This window comes from Coffea arabica, chromosome 5e, assembly GCF_036785885.1.
Source record: "Coffea arabica cultivar ET-39 chromosome 5e, Coffea Arabica ET-39 HiFi, whole genome shotgun sequence".
NCBI lineage: Eukaryota > Viridiplantae > Streptophyta > Magnoliopsida > Gentianales > Rubiaceae > Coffea > Coffea arabica.
Window position 1 is genome coordinate 1,494,933 of NC_092318.1, and position 25,003 is coordinate 1,519,935.

Sequence of the window (25,003 nt, forward strand, 5' to 3'; positions counted from 1 at the left end):
TCAGTTTGTGCGAATATGGTTGAGGATTTGTGGGTTTTGCACTTGGAATTGCACTTCCCTGGATTGCGTTGTGGCTGTCTTACACATTGCTAGCTTAAGTGCATTTGCTTCATCCACCAGAGTTGATCCTGAACTTCTTGCTCGTAGCGCCCATCCTTGGTGTGGTCCTTGATCTCCTTGAGTCAAGCTAATTCCAATACCCTAAGCCGTGATTGGTCATATCTGATGTTACTCCAACCCTCACTTCCAGTATCCCATGTTCTGAGCCTACCTGCGGGATGTGTGATGTAGAGCTGCTGTTTCCTTTGTGCTCATCCAAGATTCCTTTGTATCTAATTCCACCATTTCTAACCGTTCCTGTTGCGCCTTCTGGATTGTCTTCCAAGGCTGCTTTTTTTTACCATTAAATTCCATCTCATTCCTAGCTTTCCATATCTACCATAGAATATGGACAGACAACGAAATATGTTGCCAACCTTCTGGTCTATACCTGGCATCCGAAATTGATGTCCACCAGCTGCAAAAACTCCCATGTTGCTCCATCATTCCTTTCCATTGAATAGGGGCTAACTTCCATATCAGTTTTGCTTCCCTGCAGTTCAAAAGAGTATGATCTATCGTTTCCCTTTCCTCTCCACATTTGTTGCAAATGGGGTCCCCAACTTTGATTCTGCCATATATAAGGTCTCTCACTGGAAGTGCATCATTGAGACATTTCCATAGGAATATTTTCTATTTGTGCTTCACCTTCAATTTCCACAAGTCCTTCCATAGCTTTTGGGTTTGATCCTCCTAACTAGTGGAGCCCTCCATCTGGATTCTGTTGTGCTTGCTTCCATCGTGCCTAACCTGTAGCTTATACCCTGAATTAACGGAATAGTTTCCATCAGTCCCGTATATCCAGAAATGACTATCTTCCTTCCCTGATAAGCTTATAGGTATAGCGAGGATCCTTTCAGCATCTTGTCGATTGAAGTTTTTGAAAACCGAATTCGTATTCCATGTCTTCTGGCAGATCAGCTCGTGAACTTTCTGAAGTCCATTGTCCATATGTCTCCTGGTAGTGACTTTTCCATTTATATTACTCAGAATCCAGCTATCTTCCCAGATATTGGTGTTGTTTCCATTGCCAATCCTTCTTCTCGTTCCTTGTTCCATCAACTCTCTAGCTCCTATAAGGCTTCTCCATATCCAAGATGCAGTATTGGGAACTTTGCACCTAAATATGGAAGTCCTTGGGAAGTATTTTGCCTTCATAACTTGACTGACTAGGAGATTAGGTTGAGTTATCAGTCTCCAGACCTGCTTGCCTAGAAGTGCTGCATTAAATGCCATCAAATCTTTGAAGCCTAATCCTCCCATGTTCTTACTCTGAGTGAGCTTCCTCCAAGAGCACCAGTGTACCTTATTCTTTCCATTGGCCTCTCCCCACCAGTAGTTTGACATTAATGAATTGAGTTCCTTACATAATCTGGATGGGAGCTTAAAACAGAACATGGTGCACATAGGCATGGCTAAGGCTACTGATTTAAGCATAATTTCCTTACCTGCTGTACTTGAGAACCTGTTTTTCCACTTGTTCATTCTCTGTTGTATATTTGATTTGACAAAACCAAAAATCTGCTGCTTTGATCTTGATACCACCATTGGTAAGCCGAGATACTTGCCTTGAGTAACACTTTGCATATTCCACAACTTGATAAATCTCATGCTTCAGATGTAGCCTCACATTCTTACTGAATAGTATGGAAGACTTATTCAGATTTATCAATTGACCAGACCCCGAAGCATACACCTGCAGCACCCTCATTAATTCAGTTGCCTGACCCTTATTTTCTTTGCAAAAGATCAAAGAGTCGTCTGCAAAAAAGAGATGTGTTATACTAGGACCATGTCTACTTATTTTCATCCCAGAAATCTTTCTAGTTTCTGCAGCCTGCTGATTGAGGTTGGAAAATCCCTCAGAGCAAAGAAGAAACAGATAAGGGGATAGATGGTCCCCTTGTCTAATACCGCTTGTGGGGATCACATACTCTTTAACTTCCCCATTAATATTGAAAGAGTAAGATACAGATCTTACACACTCCATAATCCAGTTTCTCCATCTGTAATGAAAACCCATCTTTTGCATAATGGCCTCAAGAAAACTCCATTCCACACGGTTGTAGGCTTTAGACATGTCCAACTTCACTGCCATGAACCCATCCTTACCTTGTCTCTTGTTATTTAGATAATGCAAATACTCATGAGAGACCATGATGTTGTCTAAAATTTGCCTACTGGGGATGAATGCAGATTGGTTTTTGCAAATGCAGCAATGTAAAACACCTTTGAGCCTATTTGTTAGGATTTTAGCAATGACTTTGTACATGGTAGTGCAAAGACTAATGGGTCTAAACTGCTTCAAAGATGTGGGATTAAGCACTTTGGGGATGAGAGTAATCACGGTGTGATTAACACTCTTCAAGAGATGGCCAGAATGAAAAAAAGTTTGGATTGCATTTACCACTTCTTTCTTGATAGTAGTCCAGAATTTTTGGAAAAAAAGTGGTGACATACCATCAACCCTAGGAGCTTTATCTGGGTTCATAGAGAAAATTACAGATTTTATTTCTTCTTCAACACTGGTTTCATCAGGTTTCCATTGAGTTCATCAGTGATAGTATGGGGTATACCATCCAGTACCTCAGTTAAGTCCCCAACGTCATTACTGTTCAACAGATTCCTATAGTATTCTGCAATTTCCTTACTCACTGCGTGCTCACTCTCAGTCCACGTACCATCCTCTCGCTGAAGTTTGTTTAGTCTATTTCTCCTTCTCCTACCTTGTACAGAGGCATGGAAAAATTTCGTGTTCTTGTCGCCCTCCCTAAGCCATTGTATCCGCGATTTTTGAAGCCAGTGAAGCTCTTCCTCTTTGTAGGTATCATTTAACTATTTTTTTAGAGAAACCATGCTTCCCTTTCTGGTGCTACCTATAGATGGCTTCAGGTCACTCAACTGGTTCTTAATCTGCTCAATTTTCGCTCTTGCGTTTGCTTGGAAGTTATTCCTCCATTTTAGGAGAGCTACTAGGCAGTTCTTGATCTTCCTAACCATTTGAACATCCTAGATCCATCAATTTCCTGCTCCCAAGCCGTCCTGATTACCTCCCCTATATCCTCTCTTTTTAACCACCTCTTATCAAAGTAGAATCTCTTCTTCCTCTTACCAAGGTTCCTCATAGTATCAAACAAAAGAATGCTGTGATCAGACGCGTAAGAGTCTATATGTGTACACAGAACTTTCTCATAAACCTGTGACCAGGAGTAGCTACATAAACCTCTATCCAGTCTTTGTTTGATTTCTCCTTCATGTTCCCAATTGTTACACCAATATCCATCAACTGATTCCCATTAATGAATTGCTTAAAGTCTTGAAAGCTGCTTTCCTGTCGACTATTTCCTCCCTATTTTTCTTCATTGGAGACAATATCATTAAAGTCTCCAGCTATCATTAATCTTTCTCCCCACAATCTCTTTCTACGTTCTATGACTTTCCACTGTTATTTTCTGATCTGATCCTCACTACTCGCATAGATGCCTACAAACCACCAATCAGAGTTAACTTCCGAGTCCTCCACATGAGCTTCTATGGTAAAAGCAGTCATCAAAACCTCTATAATTTCACCTCATCTTTCCAAAGTAGAGCCATTCCTCCTGCCTTATTCATTGCTTCCACTACAACCATTTCATCAAATCTTAAAATATTTTTCACTTTTTCCATGTATTTTGTTCTATTTTTGGTCTCACTTAAAAACACCAAACTTGGAGAGAAGAGGTTATTAACCTCTCTCAACTGGGGAATTGTCAAGGGGTTCCCCACTCCTTGATAATTCCACACCTGCACTCTCATTTGGGTCCTGGGGTCCTATTAGGGATGGACCTTTCCCCCTCAGCCCCTTGTTTATTCCTTTTCGTCTCATGTACTTCATCCTCAACGTTCTCCATAGCCACATCCACTTCTGTAATTTTCCTCTTGCCTTGGTTTTTAAGATTCCCCAAGTTGATACTTATTCCTTTCAGAGCCTGTCTTATTTTGCTAGGTGACCTTAAAGGCTGCTGAGCCCTTTTGAGTTGCTTCGGTATTCCCTCTTGCTTTCTAGTCGTACTTTCATGATCAACCTGCGTAAGTAGCAAAGCATTGTTTGCCGCCTCCAAAGCTGGCTGTTGAAATTGCTGAACCCCTTTCTCACTCAGTATATGCTCTAGATTGCTATCCACCATCATCGAAGTCCCCCCATCCTGTTCGTTGCCACCCTTCACCGCCCCTGCATAGGTTAGTTCCCCTCCTGGATTGGATTTTAGAGCTTCAGATTCCTCAACTCCCTCCATGCTTGAAACAGATACTGTATTGGAAGTTGTTGCCACCAATACCTTCCTCTGATCAGTTGGTTGATCATCCTGCTGGTTTCCTCCCAATTCTTGGACTGTCTCCCTCTCAAACTCCTCTTCCACCCCTCTAGAACCATCATGAACTTGTGTCTCCGCACATTCCTTCTCTATCCAATCCCCATTCTGATAACTCCAGTGGTGCCTTTGGGGATTAAATAAAACCCCTGTATGTTTTTTCAGAGTAGACATCATCCCATTTCCATGTCCTGCCTTCATCCAATTCCCATATTGATTATCCTTTTTACCTTCCCTCCCACACACAACCATTCCACAAGATCTCTCACTGTGGCCTATTCTGCTACACCTATAGCAAAAATCCGGGCATCTCTCATATTTAAACTGAACCCATTTTGCTACCCCTGCCACTTTGATTGTTGTCCCTTGCAGCAGAGGTTGAGTAATATCCACTAATGCAGCTAGCTTGAGATGCCTTCCCTCCTTTCCCCCCGTTTGTGGTATAATGACATCTCTTACCAGATGGAAAACAGATCCTATCTTCTTACCCACTTCCTTTGAGATATAGTGAACTGGAAGATTCCAGACTTGCACCCAAAGTGGTGCTAAATTAAAGGCCTTTTCATCATCTTCAATCCCCTCATACCATCTGTTCAGGACCAGTAATTGGTTATCCAAAATACACGGACCTCCCTGAGCTATTCTATCCCTATCATCTTCTTTAGGTAAAATAAATTGGAACAAATTTGGACCCAACTCAGCCACAATCAAATCCCTTGGATACCCCCATGCTATTGTAACAAAGTTCTTTACACCCATGCAGTTAGCTATCTTCTCTCCCACTATTTTCTCTAACAGACTGCTTTGACACTCCTTGATATCTAAAGTTAGCTCCTCGCTCCCCATCTCTATGATCTGCAGCTCCTTGTTCGAGAGAGTAAAACTTTGCAGAGTATCCGCAATGTCTTCAGCCATTGGACTTAAACGAGGTAGTGCTAGTATAGGTCTCACACCCACACCGACCTCAAAGAAAACCCGATGAACCCACAAAGGGAAAAGAAAAAATATGCTTATCTTTAGGTAAATGTTAGATTGGTAGGCAACAAAGAAATAGAACAAGATGCACCTAACACTAATGCACCTACTTTACCAGACAAGATAAGATTGGAGAATGGCAATGAGTTTACCTGTCTATTATAAAACCACTCCCTTGGAACTTCGTCTTAGCCTGTAGATCTGGTACCTCCTTGTAATATAGCTTGAATGAGTCATCAAGATCTCAAATAGAGTTTCCTGGGTACTGTTCAACAACCTCTGAAGCAACGAAATTCTGCTCTTAGTAATGACTCCTCAGCTCCTACTTACTATAAAAGGAACCCGATAGTAATACACTTAGAATTGGGTGTTTAATGCTTGAAGATTGTCTGAAAGTTAAAAAGGATTGAAACTTTTGGGACTTTCGGGACTTTTGAGAGCTCCCACAAAGGGAAGAGTTGCTCTCTGTTTTAGAGAGAGAAAGTGCCCCTACAAGAGAGAGGAGTGGACTATAATCCAATCGAAAGATGAAGTTGCACCCGGTCAGAAGTTGGTTTTAATGGCAGTGTAATAAAGTTGGAAGTATTTGTGGCCTATTAATCTATCTCTATCTATCTATACTTCTTATCAACATAAGTAGATAACGTGCGAAGAGCTGTGATGACCTGGAGGTTTTCGTCGTTCTCTCACGTGCCGCGCATGTGGGTTGCAATGTTGTGTTTTTCGCGCATTGCGTGCCTCATTTTCTGTCAGTATCCCATGTGCCTCCTGCTGCGTTGTCTGTCGCATTTTCTCAATCTGGTACTATCACATGCTTCTTCTTATCGCTGCCTTCTCTCTCTCCTTCTTCTTTTGCCTGCTCTCTCACATGCGTCGGACAATGCTGCTCTTTTGCTTATCCGCCTATTCTGAGCCCAGGTTCACCAGCCTGCTGCGCTATCGGCTTCTCTCCATTCGTTGTTGTTTAGTCTTCACTCCTCCCAGGTGCGGCACCCACCGCTGTTATGGTCGCCGCTCGTTAGTTAGCTTAACTGAGCTTAAGCTGTGGCTTTGGGGTTCGCTCTTCCTCCGTGTGAGTTTTTTTTTTCCTTTCCGGTGAGATCCAGACTTTTTCATTAGCCTTCTGCTTGGTCCTTAGCCTGAAACTGATGTTTTTTTCTTTGCTGTTTGTTTCTTTCCTTTCTCGAGCCGCATAAGCCCCATCGAACCTCTACCTCACGCGTTCTCTGCGTTTCAGCCACACAAGCCCCATCGAGCCTCTGCCTCTCGCGTTCTCTGAGTTTCGGTGGTCCAGATCAGCTGCCGTCCGTTCCTCCTACTCCGCTGTAAGTCTTCTTGTTCTTCCTTTAAGGTTTTTTTTTTTTTGGGTTCTTTTTAGGCTTTGGGTCATTTAGGTCCTCTACATCTACTATTTTGCCCTCCGGAAGGTTGCGAGCTTGCTCTTTTTGGTGATGTGGTTCCTCTGTCGGTGATGTGGTTCTTTAGATCCTCTACTAGATCCACTGTTTTGCTCTTTCAGTTATGTGGTTTGAGTTTTTTTCCTCCTTCATTTTTTGTCTTATCGTATCTTATCTTATCTTACTTGGTTTTAGAATATCTTCTTGCAAGATATGTTCCGTTTTGTGTTTTTAGAAGGCTTGGGTTCCGTTTTGTACAGTTGTGGGTATTTTGAATCATCCTCTTCCCTTGTGTCTTAGTGATTTTGGCAAATTAACTGCAGCTGTCTATTATATAGCTTATGTTTGCCACTGAAACCCACCATCTTCTCTTGCTTTTTCAATGCTTTTCTCTTTTCTTTTACTGATTTGTGAAGTGATTCTTGAACTGTTTTCTGACAGGCCAGGGAGGTGCCATCTTTGCCCTTTTTCCCTCTCTGGACGCAGGCCTTCTGTTTTTTCTCTTGAGTCAGGTGCGATCTCGCCCTTCTTAGTTTTTTTTTTCCCCTGTCCACGTTTCACGGTTCCCCCCTCCCCTTTGGATGTTCCAAGGTCATTCCACTATCTGCTCTACATGGATTTGATGCTGCTCTGCTCTCATGAAACCTCCAGTTGTTCCTCCTTACAAACTCGAGAATATGAGAAGTTTTGTTGTTCTTTTCTTTTCTTTGCTACCATGCTCTGTGATAATAATTTGTTTCTTTTTTGCCCTATTGCTGTTCTTAGTTGCTGTTTGATAAAGCTTCTATCTTTTTGGATTTTGTTTGCTTCATGCATTGGAGGGGAATGTGCTTTTCTTTTGGTCCTTTTGCTATGATATTTCAATTGTTCTTGGTTGATTAACTTGATTGACCGAATTAGTTTGTTTGCCTTTTTTCTGTTCCAGTTCTTACACCTAAGGATCTGTTCCTTTAGAGACTGTTTACCTCGTGCATTAAATTTTTTTTCCCTTCCTCTACAAAATTTGATTTTTTTTTCCTTTGTATTTGCAGAAGTTTTGTTGTTCTTTTCTTTTTTTTGCTACCGTGCTCTGTGATAATAATTTGTTTCTTTTTTACCCTATTGCTGTTCTTAGTTGCTGTTTGATAAAGCTTCTGTCTTTTTGGATTTTGTTTGCTTCATGCATTGGAGGGGAATGTGCTTTTCTTTTGGCCCTTTTGCTATCATGGACTGTCCTACTTTACTGGATTTTTTTTCCCTGTCTCTAGATTTCTGTTTTTTTTTTCGGGGAAATTTTGGTGTCTTTAGTTGTTGTTTGATAAAGTTTCTGTCTTTTTTTAGTTTTTGGTTTAATTGATGAATTGGAGGGAAGTCTGCTTTTCTTTTGCCCCTTTAGCTATCATGGTATCAGATCCTTTATTGGATTCTGTTTTTTTCCGACTGTTCCGGATATTTGCATGTCTTTTTCCTGTTCCAGTTCTTACATCTAAGGATCTGTTCCTTTAGAGACTTTTTACCTCGTGCATTAAATTTTTTTTCCCTTTGTATTTACAGAAGTTTTGTTGTTCTTTTCTTTTCTTTGCTATCATGCTTTGTGATAATAATTTGATTCTTTTTTGCCCTATTGCTGTTCTTAGTTGCTGTTTGATAAAGCTTCTGTCTTTTTGGATTTTGTTTGCTTCATGCATTGGAAGGGAACGTGCTTTTCTTTTGGCCCTTTTGCTATCATGGACTGTCCTACTTTTCTGGATTTTTTTTCCCTGTCTCTAGATTTCTGTTTTTTTTTTCGGAGAAATTTTGGTGTCTTTAGTTGTTGGATAAAGTTTTTGTCTTTTTTTGGGTTTTTGGTTTAATTGATGAATTGGAGGGAAGTCTGCTTTTCTTTTGCCCTTTTAGCTATCATGGTCTGAGTTACTTTATTGGATTCTGTTTTTTTTTTTGTTGTTGTTAAAAAGCTCGTTTATTGCAGTCTCTCTGTATCAGATCATTTTGTGGTCTGTATCTTTATTGCAATATCAAGCTTTTTGTTCATTACTCATTTAACTCATTCAACTACTCTCTCTGATAGCTTTCTTTTCATTTACATCATGCATTAAACAACATGGTCTTATAAATGAAACTCAAACATTCATGAAATCATGCTTCCATTTCTTTCTAACACTTGTAGCATAAACCACCACTTTTCCAATGGATAAGCCTAGAAATCCTTTCAAAAAATGGAAAGCAGTTGGAACAGATAACATAAAGTTTTTCCTTTGCACATTTGATAAGAAACAGGTTCATGCTGCAACTGATAAGACATCAGATGAAGGAACAGCTATATACTATATCAGCAGAAAATTCATTGAAGATTATCCAATGGTGATGTAGTACACAGGTGAACCATCTCTACACTCTTTCACTTCCGTCACTCGGTGGATGCAAAACATCATTGATATCAGTTCAGAGGCTTTTGCAAACACAGATATGCGATTCTGTTTTGCCGCTTTTCATTATTACATGTTCCAATTTTTTCCGCTTATGATGAAACTAATTTTTTCCCTTTATTTCTAACTATAAACATTAAAGAAATAGCTGATCAAGAGGTTCCCCAAATACCAGAAGGAAGACCATGGTGTCACGTTTTCTTTTGCTCAAACAGAGAAAAGCAGGTTAAGTGTTCAGATCCCTATTATATATTCTTTTAAAACAGATAATTTCACACTAGCTTTTTCCTCTTGTAGGAAATCTCTGCTATTATTTTTCATTCACTTGGTCTTCAAAACGGCTATACTATTACAATCTACCATGGTATACAGCATTGGCAAATCAACATCAAAGATCGATGTTTTGAGCAAGGATGGCATTCCTTCTGCAAAGACAATCTTATTGACGAAAATAATATGATTTTCTTGCGCACAAAAGGAAATATTATCAATGATGTTTTAGCTTTCTCTGAGACACAGGCTCACATTTTAATGCCTTGGACTCTTCCATTACCAATGCTCTCAAACAAAGGCAACCACTTATTTCCTTAATCTTTTTGTTACGGATACTGTATCTATATGTATATATACATAATTTTTTTTCTTCTTAGACAGTATTTATTATGGCTGATATGGTTTCTTTTGTTACTTTATAAACAGATCATGAAATCTCAGAATCAGTTCTCCATCGTATTGTCTCATCTATTAATCCATTCCTAAAACATGACTGGACTGCATTCAATTGCTCCTATCAATTTTATCTATCAAAGTACAAGTACAAGCTGGTATAGTTTTGCATTCTCTGACCTTATTAACTCTCTTTCTTTTGTACATGTGTATTTACTTATCACAACTTTTTTTCATACATTTATAGGATCTGCCAGAATTTGTGGATCTAAGGCTAAATGAAGATAGTACGCCGACTATAACTCTTACAAATGGTCATAAATATTATCATGTTGGTATGACCGGAAGATGTTTTGATCAAAACTGGAACCGTTTTGTTATTGATCATGATCTAAAAACTGGCCAGATATTGTTTTTTATTCCACAATCCAAGACTTCCTTTGTTGTGCTGGTGTTTGACCGCAAAGGAATAGAGAAGTTGTTTCCATGGCAGTTTGCATTTTCCATTTGATGGCACATCTGGTTTACGCTGATTCTACTTCAATGCAATGCACGGCATTTGTTGTATTTATGTTCTTAATGGAAGAAAGTTCTGGTTAGAAAAATGCTTCCAAAGCACTGCAAATTATATATTTAGCAAGTTCCTACTGTTGTTTAACGATTGAAGCTTTGATAGTTGATGTTCCAACGGCATTACTTATTAAGCTTTGATGTTTAACAATCCATTAAATTTGCATTAACAAACCTTCAGAGTTTGGAAGTTCCTATAACAAATTTAGAATTTTAAATTTGAATTTCAGTCTTTGGAAGTTTAGCAAAGTTTAGCAAATTTAGAAATTCATTCTTTGGAAGTTCCAAAGCACTTCCATTGAATTTTGAAATTTAGCAACTTCCATGAAAGTTCGTAGCCAAGAACTATCAACAAACCTTCAGACTCATGGCATTTCTATACTTCAAAATGTACATTTCTAAATAAATTGTTATCTTTATTACTTCACAAATGGAATGGGCATTTTACGTTACTATCGCGCGAAGCGCGTTGTTGCCTCCTAGTATCAACATAACATACAATGCACCGAAGGTTTTCGTCGTCGTCACGTGCTTTGCAGCGTTATTGTTCATTTCTTTTAGGTCGTCGTCACGTGCTACTAAAAGCATGTCTTTAGTTTTTTTTTTTTTTGTGCAATGCGCGGGTTATTGGCTTAGGGTTAGCTACACAAAACATAGGGTTAATACCACTTTGTCCCCCCAAACTTTGGACGATTACCCACTTCAGTCCCTAAACTTCAAAATGGGACATTTAAGTCCCTAAACTTATAAATACCTCCCACTTAAGGAAAATTGTTAACAAATCCTGAAAGCCGTTGGTGGTCGAAGTGTCCCATTTTATAAGGGTTTAGGAATTTAAGTGTCCCATTTTATAAGTTTAGGGACTTAAGTGGGAGATATTTATAAGTTTAGGGACTTAAGTGTTCCATTTTGAAGTTTAGGGACTGAAGTGGATAATCGTCCAAAGTTTGGGGGGACAAAGTGGAATTAACCCCAAAACATATTCTCTCCTAGCTTTCCTTTCCAAAACCTCTCCGCCGCCGCTTCTTCTCTCCTGGCTTTCCTCTTACCTTTTCTTTCCAAGATTATAATGCCAAAATTTCCAGTCAGTTGAAATACCTGTCTCCATCCACTTTGAACCTTCCTTCCTTCCTTGTGAATTTTTTTTTTTTTTTTTGGGGAGGGGAGGGTGGTGGAGGTTCAATCTCTATCATCATTTTCTTTCTGTCCTCAAACCTCCTGCTATGTAGGCTGTAATTTACTTTCATGAACAATTACAGTTCAGACACATGAAGATCTTGTTGAGAATAGTTGTTAATTGAGTTTTGTGTAAACTGCTGGAGATATTATAGGTATGCAGTTGTAACTGGAGCCAATAAGAGGATCGGCCTGGAGACTGTCCGGCAGCTTGCAACTGCAGGTGTAAGTATCATTTTTAATAGCTAGGAACGAGAACAAGGGGAAGGAGACAACTTCGAAGCTATACCAATCAGGTTTATCAAATGTAGTCTTCCATCAGCTTGATGTTCTAGACACAGAGAGCATAAAATCATTAGCGAAATTCATGGAAACAGAATTTGGAAGACTTGGCATTTTGGTAAGAATAATATTTTGCAGAATAACATAAAATAATGTGCTCCCATTCATTGGACAACCTGAGTAAGATCTAGATTGCAAGGAAATATGGATACAAAAACTTGTCAGCTTTGGGCTGTGTACATTGACCAATTGGTCATTTGACATCTGCAGGTAAATAATGCAGGAGCTTCAGGAGTTGTAGTTGATGAAGATGGCCTATGGGCCTTAAACGTAGATCCTGCAAACTGGGTATGAATAGATTCCATCGTGGGAGCTTTATTTTGGACACCATCCACTGGACACTGTTTTACTAATTGTTAATGCAACTAGCAGGGAAGCCTGTTAACGTTGTACAAGACGTTATCAAAACTGTTCCACTCGTTCAATGTTCGACTTCAGGAGCAAGGATAGTTACTATCTCTTCCCTAAGGAGTGAACTGAAGGTAAGCAGATTACTACTACTTTAAATCTCAAAACTAGATCTCCATGATAAATTTTTCACTAATGGTTTTCTACTTGTGAATCTTATTCTGAATGCAGAGGATTCCAGGTGATCAAAGGAGAAAAGAACTTGGGGATATTGACACTCTAACAAAAGAGAAAATTAATGCACATCTTTTTTTATTTTCTTTTTGGTCAATGACATTTTTGGGTTTGGTGGAAGCCTTTGAATATGATGGCGAGTCTTCTCCAAAATGCTTCTTCTCTCGGATGCGCTCTGTTTCTACAACCTCTCTCTTAGGTAATTTCCCAATCAAGCCAGAAACACAGGACCACTTAAAATAGGGAAGATTTTGTTCTTACTTTCTTTGTATTTTTGGAGAACAATCTGGTTAGGATTAATGATAGGTAATAGCCCGTTGTAGAAATTTGAAGCATTTTTTAGAAAAAAAATTTCAACTTTTTCTTAGGTATGTTTTTCACAGCTTTGTTAAGTTTCAACGTTTTTAGCTGGTGTAGTATAGTGTTTATACTTGTTATTAGTAGTTGGAAGCTGCAAACAAATGTTTATACTGTAATTTCCTATCAATTAGGAAAGTCAAATGTTGTAGTTTGCTAGCTTGCAGAAGTTGTTCCTTTTTGTTAAAAAATTATTGAACTTGCATACTGTTTAAAGAAAAAGTCTTTTGTTTGGCAAGTTTTCTGACATCAATTTTCAATTAGTATTGCTTTTCTTCTTTTTTTTTTCTCACTTTCTTCGTTAGTCATAACATGAATTTGTTGTTTGTTAATGTAGACATATAGAGGAGGCTTGTTAGGGGCATCCATTATGCTCTCCTACTTTTCCTTCAAAACGTGCTCGAAGTTTATTTTCCTACTGAACTGGACTGCATTTGGTTTTCATACCTTCTTATCTTGGTGATCATTTTTATGGGTTTCAAAAATAGATGAAGTAAAATAACTTTTTCATATGAAGTCTATCTTTTTAGGCTTTAGCCCCTTGCCAGGACCAGTTAAAAGTTAAAACTAATACATATTTTTGGTTAGTGTTTGAATACTTCAAACATCATGTTTATTTAATGTGACAGTTGCATGTTTTCTCCCATCTTTTGGGGTTTTCTGTTCACTAAAAATTATAAAGCACCCAAGTATGCAAGTTTATTGCCATATTTTGGCCTTTTACCTCCCTCTTGGAGTATTGTAACATTAAGTGCAACAGCTTTAACGTAACAATCACTTGACCCTTTTCCCCCATGTGATTCTTTGAATTAGATGAGTTCTTTTAAGTATAGTTCTTTTGCTGAAATTTGTTGAGCTTGATATTTTTCGCATTTGGCTGGGATTGTGCTATTCCTGCTTGAGAGTACCTACTTTTTGCTCTTTTTGCAATAGAAAATGTCAATTTTTTTTGTGCTTCATTAGTTCATTATAAACATAAGTCATTTTTTGCATGGAAGGTAGAAGAAAATCCAAGTCAGATGTCAAAGAAAATTTTGGTACTCAAGTAGGCAATGTATCATATCACTACATCATTTGGAAAAGGTTCTATCATGTGGCTTGGCTGCTCTGCCCCTTTCAAACAAGTTTCAGTTGTGTCCACAGGTTCATTTGCTTTGGATATTGCATTTGGGATTGGAGGACTTCCAGAGGTTGGACATCTTATGTGTTTCTTATGCTGCAATGCCAGATGTTGCTTTTGAATTATTGTTTCAAGTGGACTAAACATCTGCAAATGTCTAAAGAATCATAGTGCCATCATTTTAGAATGCAAATATACCACTGAACTGACTTTTCTCTATCTAATTGGGACTTCAACTAAGAGATGCTGTAATTATTCTTGATTTGAATATTTCCATTCTGATTAATTAGCATTTGCAATTTCCAAACTGTATAGCAAAAGAAAAGCTTTGTCTTGTTCTTGAAAACCTTCACTGAAATGGAAGCTTTTAAATTACTTTGTATCACTATTGGTTTCTGTTAACCTTATTACTTTGTACCACTATTGGATCTGTTTGATGTAACTGGAGTAGTGCATTTTGCCATCGGGCAATATTAGTAGTTCCATGTCCATGGGAGATGTTACCATCCCCAAGAAATTCACTTAGACTGGCTTATGGGATTGGCTCATAAATTCCATTTCTTGCTTTTAACATGAATATATGAAACTTTGTTATACATCTATTTTCAACTGCTTTACATGAATCTTTTTTCTGAGCAGAAACTTAATGCGACAATCCCGACAGGTGCTTTTACTAAATTGGATTTTGAAGCCTACAATGGGCCTTCCAGAGGATATAATCAGTTGGGGAGCATTGGATACAACACTGAGCAGTTCTTTTTGCAGCTAAGAAAGCAGCAGTTTCACGTAAGCAAGAATTGTCTTAGATTAGCATGCACTCGTCTTGAGGTATGGGACTCGATACAGTTCCTTCTCTTTTGTGTTTTTCCTTTTCTTTCCCAATTGAAGATTAGAATAATAGGACTTCTTTATGATCAGTTGCATTTGTTCTGTGTTTGCGAAGTCTGAAAAACCTTAGCAATTATTAAGTGTCAAATATTAAGTTTCGATTATTATACCATGGAAAATTTCCCTATAAAGGTTTCTATACAAACCTTGGTATTACCTTTACAGGTACGGAAATATTCTGTCATGATTTTATAGTTTCTTAATACTTCTTATCATATGCTAAATGAAAAATTGAGCTATCAAACCTTAAAATTTTCAGACACAAAAGATTTTAAATTTTAGATCTACAAAACGCATTCTTAGATGATAATATCTCAAGCTTCTCCAAGGATAAAAGCAACCATGCAATCTAGCTTATATGTCAATGCCTCTGACTTTTGGAATGGAGTATTGTTTTAACATAATAGAAAGATGTCCTCCCTATGATGAATAAGTTTCCACTTTGTTTTAGCATTTTAGGATCATTCCAATGACTTTGTGTTATGCCCCTTCCTTGCTCCTCCAAAAAAAATAAAAATATAGTTGCTATTTCAATGTTTCACTTTTACGACAACGGAATGAGTTTAATATGTTGGGATATTTTGGAGTTAGAACTTGTCGAATTTATCTTTCAGAGTAGGATCATTTGTTAGTTAACCTATTTCCAATTTCTTCCTTTGGGTGGTATACATGGATGGCCATACTGCAATAGATTGCATTCTGAATTCTTTTAACTTCAATTCTTTGGAAATAGTAGAGTAGCCAATTTATCTGCTTTGGTGGAATTATGAGTTATTATGCAAGTTGCTCTAACTTTACAACTTATAAGATTCTTTAGATCTCTTTTCTTTGATACTTAATAATAGACAAAATATATATCATGCTCCTCTTAAGAGGGGAAAATGTGGGTTAAGATTTTGTATAAATATTACAAGTTTTAAAGTTGTCGAGTTTATCTTGTTTGTTTTGGGATCAATCAATGTCTCCTGACCCATTTCCAGTTTCCATGTATTGGTGCCGAGGTCCATTGCTAATTGCAATGGAATATATACTAAGATTTTATCGTTATAATTTCCTGATTAGGTTGTTGCGGGAGAACTTAGCAAATCTTGCCATGGGCGGCAGCAGAAACAAAATTGCTTTTGGATAGGGGAAAGATGCATTGTGCATTTCAAGCTCCATGCTGCATGCTTTCTTATTTATCAATGTAATTAGTTTAGGACAATTCATTATTGAATTTATTAGACCCTCTTTGTTATAGGTTTCTTTTTGGTTTATCTGTAACTAAATTCCATCAGACACAAACAATTCCATTAAATGGATCCATTTTGAATATGTACAAATCATTTTATTAAATTGGGCACCCCCATTTTTTTTTCACTACGCTAATACGTCGTTTATGCATTAAACTAGGGAACTAGGGTAAGTAGGGTCATGGAATCGAAAAGAAATCATGTATCAATGGCATCATACATTTCACATCTAATATATTAGTATTTCTGCAAAATTTAAATCCTCTTGTTATATCTATAAGGACATTTCTTTTTCTAAAACGATTATCTTGTTACATTTGTCCCACAATTTTCTGTTGTTAATCAACTACATTGTTGTCAGAAATGGATTTTATACCATGTAACTCCCAAAAACTTATCACCATTTGGTATATTTATCCGTTTATTTATCAGAGCACCTGCCTTTTGGAACCGAGTAGCACATTGATTGCCATGATTCTGTATGTGTATTGAACTAATCTATCAATTTGCTTCATAATTTGACAGCTGAAACGAACTCTTTTTTTTCTACTACACCAGTCAATTACAGAATTACAACCAATTAGACCACATTTACATTTAATACTCATCCTTGTATCTTTACAGACAACATCTTTTTCCTTCTGCCTCATATCAAATTTCATTTTTTTCTTCATACTTGCAGTGATCGATTTTAGAATATCTTGTACTCTTAATATTTAATCCAACCACACCATCATCATCTATATAAACCCTTCTTAAACCCGTCTAAATGGGCATGCATGCTGGTTATTCCACTGCGCAACGCCGCGGTTATACCTCCTAGTAAAAGTACTACGAGTCTAGGAGTGTAATAGTGTAAGTAGAATTTTGTTTTACTTTTTCTAATACCTAAACTACCCTTCATTGAATAATGGTAATGCATTTCAATAATGATGAATGAATGAATATCAATCATGTAACTGTTACAAAAGTTATTTGTAACTAAAATTGCACAATAAAATAATTAAAACACATCATTAAGAGCAAGTAAACAAAATGAAAAACAAAAAACCTCAAAATTGAAAACCAATAATTAAATGACTTAAAGTAAACAAAAAAAATTAATCAAAAAACTAAAAAGGCAACTCAAACAACACCAAAGAGAACGTTCAAGTGCCTTTAGTGTAAAGGAGACTAAGTTGCTTATGCTTGATTTTTGTTTTTGTTGAAGGGATTAAACCAAGTCCATCCAACAAGCAACAAGAGCCATCTCCAATGGAGAAGGGAAACCAGAAGGTAAGAAAGGTTAGAATAAAAAAATACTCTAACCTTTAACCATCTAAATTGTCTTGAGTGTAAAATTTGATTGTGCTCAATTCGTACTTAATTTAGCATCTAAGAAATTAATATCCACAATATTATTCTTGGTAAACTAAAAAATCTTTTAAAAAATCATTTAGATAAACAATTGTTAGATTAAAATGCATTTAGAAATAGTAGGACAAAGTCATAACTAGAAACTTTGGTGAACGTTAGCTTATGAAGAATGTTATAAACTATATGACAATAATTCCATATGCTTATGATACAAGTTTTGTTGACTCTGATTCTCTCTAATTTTATCATGTGCTTATTATTTACTTTCACATGTTTTAAAATATCCCATTTCAAAACTTGAAACCTTTTGGTCAAGTTGACTTTGCAAATGATTTAGCTTATATCTTAATGCCTATGAGCTCTAGTTAGCGAACCATCCTTTTTACGAAAACATCCGAATATCCTTGTGAGCTTAATAATCCATATTTTCATCAAGTACCGTGTTTTGATGTCAATAATCATTTATACTAAATCCTGGTTGATCTCAGTACAACAACACAAAGAATTGTTGCTATAATAGTTTTATGTATTATCTGCAATTTAATGTTAATATGGTTTTTTATATTATTTGAAGTATATTTCATTTCTTTTTACAGGTAATCATAGAAAAAGTTACAATTTGGTGATACTTTGCTTCTTCATTGGCAATTCTCTAGGGTAGATTCAGATTTCTTCAAGTCTACCATATAAAAAAATGATGTTTGGTGACTCCTTAAGCACCATTTGGTTCATTCTTTTTGTCCTAATAATTTTTGTCTTGAAAGCAAATTGTTTTTTTTTTCCATTGCTTGCATAGGTGGGCCTAACAGTTATTCGGTGGATAATTGAATTCTCATCCAATAGTTGGAAATACAATTTTTGTTAGATATTAACAAAATGTAAACAAATACTCAGTGTATTACTAGGGATGGCAACGGGGCGGGGGAGGGGTACCCCGCTCCCCACCTTGTTGCCTATTAAATCCCCCCGACCCCCGCCCCGTCCCTCGCCTCCCACTTCCCCCACCCCGCCCCTGCCCCGCCCCGCTTCCCCCGCGGGGGCACCCAGGGGGTTAATAAAATTTTTCTCGCAGGGTTAATAAAATTTTATTATAGTTAAATTTTAATAAATAATCAAGTACTAAAATATCAACACATCATCAAGTTATTATTCATTGTAATTTTACAATTAAAAGTCATAAAAACAATCAAACAAAAGTTATTTGAATACAATCCAACATGATGAAATAAATACAACTAAAATAGTTAAGTTTTCACTTTTGGTACAAATACAATCACTAATTCATTATTGTGTTTGTGTTTTTTTTTTTTTGAGAAAAAGTGTTATTCTATTAAGTGTAATTAGAAATTTAGTATAAATGTATTAGTAAATTTAGTATAACTAATTAATAAATTCTATTAGCAGACATGTATAATTATTCGTATAATTGATAATATCAATTGTATTACATACACTAATATACATTATATAATACATCTAACTAATAATATCATTATTATAAGTTTATAACTAATTAAATTACATATTATATATATTTATATTTATTTATTTATATATATATAATTTTTTTGCGGGTGGCGGGGCGGGGGAGTATACCCCCGCCCCTCGCCCTGTTTCTAAACGGGGGGAAAAAATTCCCCCACCCCCCGCCCCGAGAGCCCCCCGCGGGCACTCGCCCTCATTGCCATCCCTATGTATTACCACTACTCTTATCAACTATGTAGATTTTTCTTCTCATACAATTCTACTTTGCAAATTTCCCTACTCTATGTCATTTACCATTTTTTTAACAAATATATACCCACTAATTAAAATCAAACTCGCACCAAACTGCTATTATATAAAATAATCGATACCTATTTTAAACATGACACATGCTCTAGATACATTTTCCAAAATAGTATAGCCAAAATTAAGAAAGAACCAACTTAATACTACCACAATTTATGAATACTTTGCATGTGAAGAGTATAATTATATTAATGTATAAATTTGCAAGGGAGAAGTTAATCATTTTGATGTCATTATTAAAGGTTAGATCTACAAATTGTAACTCAACATATTTTGCATTATATTTGGCATTCAAGATATGCGATCTCTAGATAAAGTTAATTATACCATTTATTACCACTGTTGAAGGCTAAACCTAAAAACAGTAACTTAACAGATTTTGCTTTGTGTTTGTTGACAAGAATAGTACATTGTAATTTGTCATTCTTTCTTTGTATGTAGGGATGAAAATACACTCCATGGTTGGTGGAAAGAAAAAATATTACGGTCTTAACAATTAACATTTCATAAAATACTTTAGTACAAAAAGGTATAAAAGTTTGAAAAATATAAGGAGAATTGTAATTTCGCTCCTCAATCTATAGTGTATGTGCGGAATTATCCCCAATCTATTCCAAAAATCAATTTTGGTCCCCAATCTATTCAATTTTGCGCTAAAGTGGACAATTGACAGAATCTCTTCAATTTCAATCGGAACTAAGTCACGTGAGATCACGTGCTGGCAACTAAAACCTCTTTTTCAATTTTTTAATTTCTAAAACATGTTTTTTAATATTTTCAACTTTCTCTTGCCTTTTGTCTTATTAAACAAAGACATGCAAAGGGTAATCTCACAATCCAAATTACTCCTCTTGTTGGCCGTCGCCTTCAAATCCCCAGAACCCACAGCACGAGTAAGAACCTCAGCTTGGCCTCCAAGTCCAAGTCTCGTTTTTGCCACCATTAGTAATGGAGATAATTTGCAATCAACGCCAGAGACGGACCCAGTTTAACCCTCCTGCACAAACAACAGGAGCAGTAGCAGCAGCAGCAGTATTACTTCATAAGCAAGCAAACAAGCAGCCAAGAGAGAAGAGCGGATGATAATAATTGGAAATCAAAGAGATTATATGGACCAAATCATCAAAGGGATTATACTAGCAAGTATATTATTTCCCTATTAGTCATTCTTCACCGTTGAACTGGAATGAGCATTCAATTGGTATATTATTGGTAGGTCATGCTTACGGCTGGAACAGACACTTCATCGGTGACTATAGAATGGGCCTTGTCTCTTTTGCTCAACCATCCCAAGGGGCTAGAGAAAGCTTGAGCTGAATTGGATGCTCAGGTAGGGACTGATCGATTGGTCGGCGAACATGATCTATCCAATTTTCCTTATCTTCATAACATTATTTCAGAAACACTTTAGTTGTACCCAGCAGCACCAATGCTAGTGCCATATGAGTCGTCCGATGACTATAAAATTGGGGGATACATTATTCCCCGAGGCACAATTTTTCTAGTTAATGCGTGGGTAGTTCACAGGGACCCAAACATATGGGATGATCCAACAAGCTTCAAGCCAGAGAGATTCGAAGGCTTGCAAGTTCAGCCATCAAAGCTGATTCCATTTGGGATAGGAAGGAGATCTTGCCCTGGTTCTAGCCTAGCACAGCGGATGGTGGGTTTGGCCTTAGGATCTCTAATTTAGAGTTTTGATTGGAAAAGAATTGGCAAGGAGGAGATTGATCTGGCTGAAGGGACAGGAGTGTCCATGCCAAAAGCCAAGCCACTAAAAAAAACGTGTTTTAGAAATTAAAAAATTTAAAAAGGGGGTTTTAGGCGCCGGCACGTGATCTCACGTGATTTAGTTTCGATTGAAATTGAAGAGATTCCGTCAATTGTCCACTTTAGCGCAAAATTGAATAGATTGGGGACCAAAATTGATTTTCGAAATAGATTGGGGATAATTTCGTACATACACTATAGATTGGGGACCAAAATTACAATTCTTCCAAAAATATAATCACGTGCAAAACATGTGTCACATTACTAACATATAATATGTAGGCACATATGGACACATGCTTTTCTTCTTCTTTTTTTAAACAAAAAGCTTCTCATATATCAGTACTATAAAGATATGGCCTTAATCACTACTTCAAGTGCAAGCTATAATTTTTTTACATTGGTTAGGGTTCAAGACCTCTAAAGTGAGATCAAGGACATCCTTGGTATTTTATGCATATATGATGATTGGAGATTGGATCGAAGGATCATGACTGAAGTTGATTGTGCAACCACTGAATGAAAACTCATCGAAACCAAGAGCCTTGTTGAAATATGCATAGTTGCCTCTATTAAGGTTACGCCATTCTCATTGTTCTATACCCTGAATAATTTTGTTATATTCGACTCTGCATTCATTAAGGCTTCATGATAAACGAGGGCTCGAATTTTTCTTTGCAGCATCATTAATTTTTGTAAGGGTAAAGAGAGAAATTCTCTTGGCTTGATCACTCAGTATCTGCAACCATCCATTTACATTTGCCTTCAACCTAGCTGAAGTGGATGCATCGATGATTTGAATGCAAAGTTGACTATTAGTTGTCCTTTGACAGATCTGCTGATAAGTGGTGAACTGAGGTTGGCCAGAGAAGAAAAGTGTTACAAAAAGGACAATAGGAAAACAAGTTTTGATGTCAGCCATTATTGATCTTTTTTTTTTTTTTTTTTTTTGGCCAATGCAAGAAATCTCGATCATAATAAATGATTTGAATGGAGGAATGTTTGTGAATCAAATAATTCTCCTATTATTTTTATTTTTATTTTTTTACAGAAATTTCCTTCTACATATGTTTAATTTTGCGAAATGAAGGCATTCCTATTCTGTCTAGACGTATTGCCCCACGGGCCAGTCTTGGGAATGTAGAAAAGGTGTCATACAACCTGACATGTTGCTGTGGATGAGATACCCCCTCATTGGACAACGCATCAGCAACTGTGTTAGCCTCCCGATAACAATGTGATAAACAAGTCGGGTACTCCAAAAAATGCCGAATCTGCCTGACCTCCCTTGTAATCTGCCATGGACACTGAATTTGACGATGAATAATTCGAACTAAGGCCAATGAGTCCGATTGTATACATATATTCCCAAACCCCCTTTGTATACACGTTTGAAGACCAATGAGAAGTGCCCGAACCTCTACATGGAGACTTGTAGTTTGTCCAAAATAGGCCGAAAAACCAAAGAGTGGTAATCCCGTTGAATCCCTTAGAACACCACCACCTCCACCCAGTCCTGGATTACCCTTAGAACAACCATCTGTATTTAGTATGAACCGCCCTGGCTCCTTTGACTCCCAGCGAATAGCTTTGAAGGCAATTCTTCCAACATTAATATTCGGCGAATCATACAATTGTCGGAAAGACTGGGATCGGAATGCTTGTTTGAAATGAATCCCTACCATGGACTTAATTTCCAAGAAAATTGCTTGGCAGATTGCAGATGGTCGCATTTGAGCACCTTCGAACATTGCTTTGTTTCTTGCCTTCCAAATTTGCCAACAAATAATAGTAGGAATAATTCGGCCCATAATCCGCCGTAACTCAGAATCATACGACCTCAACCACCATCCTACTAATCGAGACCGCAAAGAAGTTCCTGGGCTTAATCCACATAATCCTCCAAAATAACTCCATACTACCGACGCCGTGTGGCCGTTGGAGAATAAATGCTCAATAGACTCCTCGGATGCCGAAGGACAACAGAAACACTTGGACGGTAAATGAAAACCAAGTTCACATAGCCTATCTGGTATCGGTATCCTCCCTCGCAACAATCTGAACATGAAAAATGAAACTTTGAAAGGGATACGAGGATGCCAAATCGATGCAAAAACCATCGACTTATTTCGGGTCTGCCTAATATCTTGAAAAGCCGAATGTAAGGAAAATTTTCCAGATGTTGTAGGCATCCAAAAGACTTCCACTTCACTCCCATCTTCCGGAATGGGTTGTTGTAAAATGTAGGACACATACTCCTTTGGTATTGTGCGACATAAGAGGTTGACATCCCAGTGACCATTGTTTATGAAATTATGGAATGACAACTCTAGGTTAACCGGTACTTGTAAGAACAAAGCACCACATCCTAGCCAGTTATCATACCAAAAGTGACATGCCCCCTCTTTTGCAACCCATAACATAGAAAGCTCCACTTGTCGGCTCACATTCACCATCCTCCGCCATATTGAGGAATCCTTATTTTTGAGTTCTACCTGACAAGGATGAAGACCTCTGCAGTATTTTGCTTTCATGTATGTCTCCCACAGCGATGATCTTGTTCGGAAATTCCACCATAGCTTGGAAGAAAATGCTGTGTATACATCCTGTAATCTCCGGAAACCAACTCCGCCCTCATCAACCGGATAACATAGTTGAGACCATTTTATCCAGTGAAACTTTGATTCATTGGGTGATGATCCCCACAGGAAGGATGAGCAGGTTTTTTCAATAATTTTAAAAACCTTACCCGGGATCACAGATGCTGACATTAGATGCACTGGCATTGATTCCAAGACATGCTTGATTAGAACTATCTTGCCTCCGAAGGAAAGTAACCTTGATTTCCATGACTGAATCCTCCCTATAATAGACTGGCACACTCCTCCAAAATATGATGATTTACATCTTCCAAAGTAGAGCGGAAACCCTAAATAACATATTGGAAAAGGCTTGCAGGCAAATTTTGTGATACGATGAATCACCCTTCGTCTCGCCATTGACATCATTGGATGGACCAAGTAACCAACTTTTTTGCACATTAATAAGTTGTCCCGAACATCTTTGATACGCCTCTAACACCTGCATGATCGCCCTTAGAGACAAAGCGGATCCGTTTGCAAATATGAGAATATCATCCGCAAACGCCAAGTGAGTTATATCTGGACAACCATATGGAACTTTGAAGCCCAGAAAGCCCGATTGCAGTGCAAGGTTGTTCAATCCTCTAGACAGTACTTCAGCTCCGATAATGAAAAGCGCAGGTGATAATGGGTCACCCTGACGAAGCCCTCTCAAGGACTTAAAGAAACCATGTGAAGACCCATTAATAATAATTGAAAACCAGCCATTATTGATCTTTGCTGCTCTGGTTGTATCATATACGGACACATGTTACTGTTTATGATATAGAAGTAATATGTGATGTTACTTTTTTGAAGGATTACTTATAGAGTTTATGTATAAGTAATATCTCAGTTTGCCTTTCATTTGTTTGTTTTATTAATTGATCAAAAGTTTCACTTTCACGTTTAATTGGTAAGTAACTAAAGCCAAAATAAATCTCAATACAAAATGAACTATCGCAATAGAATTCAAGATATAATTTATGGAAGGCAAATTATGAATGAAAGAATGTGAGAACCCTCATAGCAAGAATAACTTAATCGAACATTTTCTTCGATTTATCTATATGAAAATCTTAAAAATTCTTTGAAGAATTTATTTGAATTTATAGATAATAACATTTTATGAACCTTTTTTTTTCTTTCAAAATAATGATTTTAAGAACAAATTAATTAAAGAAGATGAAAAATTAAATAAAAATGCAAATATTAAATTTGTTAAAATTTTTCATAAATAAATTTTAATGTATAAAAAATATTATATGATATTATAATTATATGCAAAGCACGTGACCCGTTACTAG

The 25,003-nt window shown here is 37.2% G+C and overlaps 2 protein-coding genes and 1 long non-coding RNA gene across 6 annotated transcripts; 2 read left to right on the forward strand and 1 right to left on the reverse strand.

The window, feature by feature from the left end:
- Positions 1 to 3,729, reverse strand: LOC140006360 (uncharacterized). Its single transcript, XM_072048173.1, has 9 exons — positions 3,670 to 3,729; positions 3,297 to 3,385; positions 3,097 to 3,243; positions 2,686 to 2,869; positions 1,548 to 2,461; positions 850 to 1,471; positions 491 to 592; positions 272 to 435; positions 1 to 187 (listed from the first exon to the last, which is right to left on the reverse strand). The coding sequence occupies exons 1-9, from the start codon at positions 3,727 to 3,729 to the stop codon at positions 1 to 3; spliced, it is 2,469 nt and encodes an 822-aa protein (XP_071904274.1).
- Positions 3,730 to 6,239: 2,510 nt separating this feature from the next.
- On the forward strand, positions 6,240 to 10,549 carry LOC113732445 (uncharacterized). Of its 2 annotated transcripts, none has more exons than XR_011814011.1 (6): positions 6,240 to 6,495; positions 6,661 to 6,748; positions 7,262 to 9,450; positions 9,523 to 9,796; positions 9,925 to 10,049; positions 10,139 to 10,549. It is a non-coding gene; the product is annotated as an uncharacterized lncRNA (long non-coding RNA). The 2 variants fall into 2 exon arrangements; XR_011814012.1 differs by having other exon boundaries at positions 7,307 to 9,450.
- A 936-nt stretch (positions 10,550 to 11,485) lies between these two features.
- Positions 11,486 to 16,261, forward strand: LOC140006412 (uncharacterized). Of its 3 annotated transcripts, none has more exons than XM_072048248.1 (7): positions 11,486 to 12,037; positions 12,190 to 12,267; positions 12,349 to 12,461; positions 12,559 to 12,760; positions 13,917 to 14,108; positions 14,703 to 14,866; positions 15,989 to 16,261. In XM_072048248.1, exons 2-7 carry the CDS (start codon positions 12,237 to 12,239, stop codon positions 16,118 to 16,120), a joined length of 834 nt encoding a protein of 277 aa, XP_071904349.1. In that variant the 5' UTR covers positions 11,486 to 12,037; positions 12,190 to 12,236; the 3' UTR covers positions 16,121 to 16,261. The 3 variants fall into 3 exon arrangements, with proteins under 3 accessions (XP_071904349.1, XP_071904351.1, XP_071904350.1); XM_072048250.1 differs by having other exon boundaries at positions 14,062 to 14,108; positions 14,678 to 14,866; XM_072048249.1 differs by having other exon boundaries at positions 12,352 to 12,461.
- The last annotated feature ends 8,742 nt before the right edge of the window (positions 16,262 to 25,003 follow it).